At 36.1% G+C, this 9,356-nt stretch overlaps 1 protein-coding gene across 1 annotated transcript in view; it reads right to left on the bottom strand.

The window, feature by feature from the left end:
• Window positions 1-3,021: 3,021 nt before the first annotated feature.
• LOC122097927 (cadherin-12-like) overlaps window positions 3,022-9,356 on the bottom strand; it is a gene marked incomplete at its 3' end in the record, with an annotated part of 204,401 nt that continues 198,066 nt past the window's right edge. The window contains exon 6 of the mRNA XM_042668503.1: window positions 3,022-3,398. Within this exon, the coding sequence (XP_042524437.1) occupies window positions 3,022-3,398 (377 nt within the window). The remainder of the gene's footprint in view (window positions 3,399-9,356) is intronic.

The following is a 9,356-nucleotide window of genomic DNA, read 5'->3' as shown; positions in this document are numbered from 1 at the left end:
AAGAAGAGGAAGAAGAAGAAGAAGAAGGGAAGAAGAAGAAGAAGAAGAAGAAGAAGAAGAAGAAGAAGAAGAAGAAGAAGAAGAAGAGAAGAAGAAGAGAAGAGAAGAAGAAGAAGAAGAAGAAGAAGAGGAAGAGAAGAGGAAGAGGAAGAGGAAGAAGAAGAAGGAAGAAGGAAGAAGGAAGAAAGAAGAAGAAAGAAGAAGAAGAAGAAGAAGAAGAGAAGAAGAAGAAGAAGAAAAGAAGAAGAAGAAGAAGAAGAAGAAGAAAGAAGAAGAAGAAGAAGAAAGAAGAAGAAGAAGAAGAAGAAGAAGAAGAAGAAGAAGGAAGAAGAAGAAGAAGAAGAAGAAGAAGAAGAAGGAAGAAGAGAAGAAGAAGAAGAAGAAGAAGAAGAAGAAGAAAGAAGAAAGAAGAAGAAAGAAGAAGAGAAGAAGAAGAAGAAGAAGAAGAAGAAGAAGAAGAAGAAAGAAGAAGAAGAAGAAGAAGAAGAAGAAGAAGAAGAAGAAGAAGAAGAAAGAAGAGAGAAGAAGAAGAAGAAGAAGAAGAAGAAGAAAGAAGAAGAAGAAGAAGAAGAAGAAGAAGAAGAAAGAAGAGGAGAAGAAGAAGAAGAAGAAGAAGAAGAAGAAGAAGAAGAAGAAGAAGAAGAAGAAGAAGTAAGAAGAAGAGAAGAAGAGAAGAAGAGAAGAAGAAGAACAGAAGAAGGAAGAAGAGGAAGAAGAGAAGAAGAGGAAGAAGAAGAAGGAAGAAGAGAGAAGAGAAGAAGAAGAAGAAGAGAAGAAGAAAGAAGAAGAAGAGAAGAAGAAGAAGAAGAAGAAGAAGAAGAAGAAGAAGAAGAAGAAGAAGAAGAAGAAGAAGAAGAAGAAGAGAAGAAGAAAGAGAGGAGGAGGAGGAGGAGGAGGAGGAAGAGGAAGGAAAGGAGGAGGAGGAGGAGGAAAATAAAGACAGAGTCCTTATGAGTTACAAGATTAAATCATAGAACATAAATTATTCTATTATTCTTCAAGTCACGTAAAGAAAGACCCTGAAAGCAAGTCAATATGTGAAGGTGTGGTTGATTCAACAATGGTTTCAAAGTAGAGGATCAAGTCCCAGAGGATGAGATAGTCCACTGTAGCCCTTTGATTGTGACCTTTGCATGTTGATGTGGTCCTCCAAGGCAGTAAGAAGGCAGGTACTTCTCCATGTCCGCATCTCTGTTTCTGTGGGCCTAGCAGTTACAGCATTGAACCAGAGGAGCAACATTTGTACCTACTACAGTGGAATAGATTTAATCCTGCTGGGTTTTGAACTTATGTACTCCCCAAGCTTCTTCATTTCTCTTTCCCATTCTGAATGGGGATACCTGTTCTGTTCTTGGCCACCTTTGTATTTATGAAGCACACCCTTTGTTTGGATTCAAAATCTCAGTATTAGAAAGATATTTTGCTACAAGTCTCATCCTGCACTAGGTTAGAGGATATATAGATGGCACATCACAATGTAGACTGCAGAATGGAAATTTAAGACTTGGTGAAATAATTGGGATGGAATGAATATAATTTGCCCACGAGAAACACCTGAATCTTGCTTAGCCAGGGAGGAATGTTATAGACTGAAATTTGGGTATCTTCTCTCTCTCACAAACCCATGCCATGAAATTCTCACCTCCAATTTGACATAATTAAGAGATGAGCCTTAAATCAGGAGAGTGGAGTCTTCATAATTTATTGATATATGATAAATGAAACTTACAGAGCTCACATTCTTCTCTGCTTCATATGGATATGCAAAGATGATCACATGCTAAATAGGAAACTGCCCTTTATTTTGGATTTACTGGCTCCTGGAACTTGGATTTCCAGTATCCACAACTGTGAGAAATAAGCATTTCTTACTTCAGTTGCCAGTCTATGTATATCTGATACTGGAGTCTGAAACAACTAGATAGGAATAGCAATGCCTTTAGGGGATGGCTTCAGATGGATGTAATCAGAAAGGCATGTGTGCTTTCCAGCTGTTTCTTTAAGATTGTACTATATGCATTTATTGTGCTATTCTATCATAGTATGGTTGATATGCTTTTGTTACTGCTTAGTGGTATGAAATCTTACAAGATGTCTATTTATCTACAAATGAATATATATATATATTATATATATATATACATATATATATATATTTCAAAGCCTACAAGAACCGAGCTGTCAATCAATAGTAAAGCACTGGTTATCATATATAAGATTCTGGGTTAGAACCTCAACAAAACAACAATAAAAACAGCGACAATAACACAAAAACACAGAGCCTCTATAATGCTTTCTTAATTTGTTTCTTATCATGTTCATATGCAATCCGTTAGTGATGAAAGGTTCAGAAAGAACCTCAGTTTTGTTTTCCCAAAATTGGAAGCCTGTGTCAGAAAGCACACAACAGAACCAGGACGAGTCTCAACTTCTTGCAGGATCAAAGTATAAGTGAGAAAGGGGGAACTGTTAGCATTCTGCAGTAATGCTAGTAGTCTTTGTAGAGTTAATGAGGTAGAGATGGGTGGGAGGGAGGGAAGAAAAAAAGAGAGGGAGGGAGGGAGAGCCGTCTAATACACAGCAGATACAATCATCACAGTGGAAAAACATACCCCCTCCCCATTTATCAAGGGTTCATTTTAGAACAGAAAAAAAAAGTAAAACCAATCAAAACAAAAGGAAAGACAGATTTCCTGCTTTGCATATGGAGAAGGGGCGGAAATACTCCTACTTATGAATTGTAAAGTGTAAAACACCTCATTTTATTCACTGATTAAAGCAGGGAGTGATATTGTAATTTATGAATGTCTAATTGTATTCCAGACAGTGGGGTCTTAACCGCACTGATCTTACTTAAGCTCATTCCTTGAGATTCTTTTAAGTTCCTTCTGTAGATGAAAGTAGAGCTCTGTGAGCCTGGGTGATCGGCCCTTCCCCCTCCCTTTGTCAGCGCCTTCCCCACACCTCCCAGTCATCCCTTCGTCCTAGCCTTCTCTTCTTGCCCTGGCATGAGGCCCTTACGTTTCCAGACCATGTGGAACCCAATCACCACAAGGGTTTGTTGGATTGCTTTTGGTTTTGTTATTCTGACGCACGTTAGGAAGCAAACCAATAAAAACAACCATGACTGTGGATTTCCCACACCTCACAGCACTGCTGCCCACATCCAGGTCTTGGGCCGTGACAGCGCCGATGATGGTGCCCACGGGCGTGTCCTCGTACACCTCCATGGTGTAGCCCGGCTTGCTGAACACCGGGGGCTCGTCCACGTCCAGGACCGTGATCTTCACCGTGGCTGTGTCTTTGAAAGGCCCGGCAGAGTGGAACCGGTGGTCCAGGTGAATGTTGGAGGCCTCTACCTTAAACGTGTATGCCTTCTTTGTTTCGAAATCTAAAGCCTGCAGTTAAGGAGAAAGAATAAATAAATAAATAAATCACAAAATGAGGAGACACATTTGTGTAGAAAGGTGACAGAGGGATGAGCAGGGCTTTATAGCAGTGTGCCAAAGTAACCACAGTGAGAAGGAACTATGCAGTATTCTCATTTCCATTTTCTTTGATGATGAGTGTCTAGGGAAAGCCAGCAACACTTTAAGAGAAGCCTGAGCACGTGGATAAGTTCCTGGGCCACTTGGAAAGTTGATCTGTTGGATACAATGAAGCGATCAGCTCTGCTTGTGGATATTTGATTGGCTTGTTCATTGTCCACCAACCCATGTGAAAACAGGCTGAGAAGAGAATGTGTCTGCTACTATCTAATCCTGACACCTAGTGGCGAAAGGTATTTATTGAAAATTAGAGGGAAAATAACAAGGGATTTTTCAGAGGATCTTACATTTTATTCACAAACCAGGCATAAGAACAATGGAGGGATGTTGAATATGATTTTTGCTTCTTTGAAATTAATATTATTTTCCAATAAGTACTCTTGAAAGTCTGTTTTTTTATTAAACAACAAGGTCGATGTCAGGACTTAAATATATATACGGTGGTAAGTACAAGTTGCTGTGTGTTGCAATGCATTGTCAGGTATATCACTAGGAATTATGGCTTTAAACATATCTACTCAAACTGAAGGAGGCTTCATATAACAAAAAAGGCAAAATAAAAAATAGCTCAGCAGGATTTACATGCATAGTCACTGTAATATGACTTGGATCACTCCACTAAGTGAAAGTATTGTATTTTAGCAATACACTGTTATGGTGGTACTTTGTTTAAGTGACACACTAAAGGCCATTATCCCTGACTTCTAATCACCACAGAAACTCTAAGACAACAAATTTTACATTATCATAGTGATTTTCTGGAGCCTTTAAAAGTTTCTGTTTACTGTAGTGATTCCCTATAGTTCGATTCATATGATTTGCTAATTGCTGTGTGAACATCTGTTCCTTTCCTTAGTACACCTGAGGCCTGTAAAGGAGGTTTTGTTCTACTCTTTGAAAATATGAATGTTGCTCATGTATTTCCTTTGAGCCAAGGCAAAGAAACAAGACATTCACTGTAGAATGTTCAAAATACTTTCTTCCTGCTCTGGAATTTATTAGCAAGCACTGTGTCTCTTTCATAGAAGATTTCAATGGGAGTTATATTTGTTTTTTTCTTCGTATTCCTTTAATCTAATTTATTAATGAATACATATGAATTTCTTATGTATTTAAGTATTTATGTATATTTTTATTCATATCACAATTGTAAATAAAATAAATTTCCTTCCATGTTCAACCCTGTTTTTATAGAAAATTTTGATTATTTTGAAACCAACATAGGAAAATAATTGTAGGCTTAGTGTTTTGATTAATATTATGATCACTCAGCACATTCACAGGAATATGATAGCTGAAAATAGAAGGTAAAATATATCTTGCTCTTTGACTTAAATAAATTATGACTTTTGTGTTTTGGAAAAAATCAGACTGAAGAAAAACAATATTTTCAAGAAGATGGCAAGTAATGCTGACACAAAAAATCCCATAAAACAAACAAACAAAAAAAACAAACCAACTGAAAAAGTTAAACTTAGGCTAAAGAAGACCAGAGGTAGGTTCTGGTTGCTCGTGATTATACTCCTATCTACTCAGGAGGCTAGGAACAATTAAATTGCAGTTCACATCTGGCCAAAGCAGGGAAATCCGTGAAATCCATCTCACAGAAAAAGCTTGGAGGCTCCCTCCATAATACAAAAACTAGCTGGACAAGTAAGCCAACAGAGATCAAAGCTCTGAGGTTAAGTCTGGTACCATCAAAAACACACACACACACACACACACACACACACACACACACACACACACACACATACACACACACTCACTCCACCCCTGAACAATATAAGAACACCAAAAGCCAGATAAAAATGCATTCTTTAATACATTTTAGTTGAGAGAAAGGAACTAACAACTCTATTGAAACCAGTATACATTGAATTCAATCAAATACAAAAATTGTGTTATAAATAATTTGTGGTGTCCAAAGACTGAACCCTTTTCTGACGAAAGTTGGAAAGAAGACTAAAGTTGCTGTTGTTCATCATATTTATTAAAGGGTTTTTTTGTTTATTTTTTCAAATGAGTGAGTTGTAAGAATAGTAAGATTTTTTTTATGAGAATGCATTAGGAGAGGTTTGAGAGAGAACTAGATGTGATAGAAAGCAGTATCAGATAGTTCAAATTAATGTGCATTTATAAACCTTTTTATTTTCATAAATTATAAATAAACTATAAATTTTAAGGGACTACTTTGGATGATAATTGTCTTCAAATTCTAATTAAGTGTACTCTAATGATTTCACTGTAGGTGTACTTTATCCCAGAAAGCCCACTGGTAGGCTCTGGTTCATATATATATATATATATATATATATATATACATACATACATACATACACATGGACAGAATCAATCAACTTCTGTCTTAGAATAAAGGAGATTGATGTTCACCCTTCCTCCTGTCTCCCTCAACTTTCTCTTAAACATTGTAATGCCCATGAATATCTGAATTAGGCAATTGCTTCTGGAAAAGATCATAATATCAGTTCCTTACCTGCAGATGTACTACAGCTATCTGGATGAACTTGACTTTCTGGAGTAAGTACCCTTCACAACAGTTGAGAGGAGAATTCTGAATCCTTTTCAGGTCTTCCTTTCCTCTTCTTTTATTTTATTTTTTATAGCAAACTGTCTATGCCTTTTAAGTATCCTCACCTCACACAGCAGGCAAAAAATTGGTGGTCAGAGGGATAGAGAGAAAAACATGAAAGAGCTCTTTTGTACATATAGATTTTTTTGCAAGTGAAGACTTCCATCCTGCAACGATCAAAGACCTGGGGAAAACTGTAAGAAAAATGCCACAATAATATCCCAAGTCACCCTACTTCTTCCTGACCTTGACCCCTAGGCAATATCACTTAACAAAATACAGCTCTCAGTGAGAATCCAGAATCCAGAGTTACATCTTTCTCTCTGCTTCACTTTTACTCAACACTGACTATCTTGGGCATTTCAAAGGAATATCCTTGAAGTTCTGACATAAAAAAAAAAAATAAGCAAAGAATGACAGGAGTGGCGTGAGTGTCGATAAGGAAATATTTGGGAGGACAGCCAGTGGAAAATGGAATGCTGAAGGAGAGGATGGGGGAAGCAGTTATAATTAAAGTAGTTGATGTGTATGCATGGAAAATGTAAACACCCATTAAAATTACTTAAACAGTGGTGAGGAGTATAAGAATAAGTTATAGAGAGTGAATTCCATCAAAGGACATTAGATGCATGTTTTGAATGACCACATCTAAATCCTTTGGTACAGTTTAAATATGCAAATCAAGAAGCTTGGCATTTGAAATCAGTATGGGATAAAAAAAAATCAGAATTAGCAGGCAAATGAAATAAAAAACACCATAAAAGAAATGAATGGACACTAAAAGACCAATACCAATAAAAATCAGAGTTGATTATTTAGAAATTAAACAAGACTGGCAAACTACATGAACCAAAATAATTTATACTTTTTGTATGTGCTCATCTCCCAGATAATTTTGTATGGCATTCAATGATGATTTTCATTCATATGCAGATGCAGAACCTAGACTTTGTTTTATAGGACATGAATAGATTTGGGAGGTATTTGAGGGTGACCCAGTAGGTGATTGGAAGAAGAATAGCAGAGTTTGTTTTTTCGACAACACAATTGAGATATATTATTTGTTCTGTGGAAAAGTCATGATAAAACCATATAAAATTTATAAGTTTTATTTTAAAAAAATGGGATTTCTGAGGCAATGGAACATAAGCCAGTGTATCAGAGTGATGAATATGACCAATGCACATCAGATGCACATATGAAAATATCCCAACTCTACAATACAATTAATACACATCCAAGAAAACAAATGTGTGTCCTTCATAAAACCACAAAGAAACAAGTGCTACAACCAACTAGTAAGCTGAGAAAATCACCACAAGCAACAGACCAAATCAAAGCCCTCATCTACAACCACTTCTTCCTGAATGGTGGCAAATTTAGACCCATATTAGCTGAAGTTGAGCCGGTCTTTACATTCAGGTGTTGTTGTTTCTTCAGGTTTTATGATCAACATGTGTGACTTTTAACAACACAGCAAAGTTATCTCCCCCAAAATACATACTTTGAGGAACATACCACATTTCTTGATCCATTCATCTACTGAGGGGTATCTGGGTTGCTTCCATATCTTAGCTATGGTAAGTAATGCTGCAATAAACATAGTTGTGCTGGTAGCTTTAATGTGGTCTTGTTTGTGAACATTTAGGTAAATGCCCAAAAGTGGGATTGCTAGGTAGTAGAGGACTTTATGTGGAGTCTTTTAAAGAACCTCCATACTGCTTTCCAAAGTGGTTAAACAAGTATACACTCCACCACAGTGCAGTTTGGGAGGCGAAGGGCAAAAAACAAAATGATTAAATAGAGATACAGGTTGACCCATAGTAAAAATGAGATGTACAAGATACTATGTTGAAAAACAAACTTTACAATTAGGGAGAGGGGAGTGTAGTTGTGGAGCTGGGAGGGAAGGGATGGTAGGAGAAAAACAAAGGAGGAGGAAACGATGCCTAATAGGAAATGTACTCATTACCTTGCTCCTGTAAATGTAACCCCTCTGTACAGTGTTTTCACAATAAAAAAGTATAAAAAACATAAAAGACACAAAAAATACATCCTTTGACAGTGAGATTCTACCCTCTTCAGTGTGTAGTAGGCCTCCGTTGACAATGGAAAAGAAAGCCAACAATGGAGAAGAGTGATCAAGTGATGTATGATTATAGGAAATTGACTGGATGCTTTTTAAAACATGAAGTGAGGAGACAAACCTCTATTAAACTGCACCAGAATGAAAAGACAGTAAGAACAAACTCTTATAAAGTAGGTTTATTGTACCAGGCTGAACACTAAAGATAAGATGTTCAGAAGTATTACTTTTTAAAGAAAGTCAAGTTTTCCACAGTTTAGCGTTATGATCAATAAATTCACTTCTTGTCTGGGTGGAGATGTGAGACAGTGAGTATATCTCATCACTGAGGAAATAATTGACTCAATAGTTCATTGAAAAAGCAACCAAAGCCTGATAACTCTTACTAATTTTGTAGTGCTATGGTTTGATCCCTGAGCTTCTCAAATAGAGGCAAATAGTCTGCCTCTAAACTACATATGCTTTACTCAAAAATTACTTGATGCAGACAAGGTTTCAATGAATGAGTAACTAAGATCCCTTACATGAAATGTGCATGTGTTTTAAATTCAAGGTTAACTTTTAACAAAATTCCAATGGCTTTTCGTAGAAAAAAATTCAAAAAATAATCTTATAAGTAAGCAGAATTACCAGCCAAAATAAAACATTTACAAAGAAATATATCTCATGCAGCTTTGTTTTATTTAGCAGAACTATCTTAATCTATTTAATGTCTGGAAAACAATTGCTGCATTACAATGTAATACTGAAAAATTTTGTGTGGTTTCAATAAGTCAGCTTGAATATTATTGGCTTTATTTCAGTGACTGTTTGCTAATGACAAGGATGTATGAAACAAAGCTAGTTACTGACAAAAATAAAACTAGGTAAATATTTGAATGACAAAAATTACTTAGCCAATATTTAGTTTTACTGTTTTTAGGGATCTTAACCTAAAATTGACAAAATATTATTTCTAAATGGTATAACTTTTAAGGAAAAAAAGTGTGTCATCCATTAGATATGTGGTATAAATCATACCCATCTGGTGAAGAGAGATAACTTTGTCAACCACATGCAGGTAGAATATAAATGTTTTTCAAACTTTTAATATAATTTACATCAAGCCATATGCCTTGAATGTTTTCAA

The sequence above is a fragment of the Dipodomys spectabilis genome, unplaced genomic scaffold (assembly GCF_019054845.1).
Source record: "Dipodomys spectabilis isolate Male_0828 unplaced genomic scaffold, ASM1905484v1 ptg000440l, whole genome shotgun sequence".
Lineage (NCBI taxonomy): Eukaryota > Metazoa > Chordata > Mammalia > Rodentia > Heteromyidae > Dipodomys > Dipodomys spectabilis.
The sequence above is the reverse complement of the archived record's forward strand: the minus strand, read 5'-3'. Positions and strand labels throughout refer to the sequence as shown.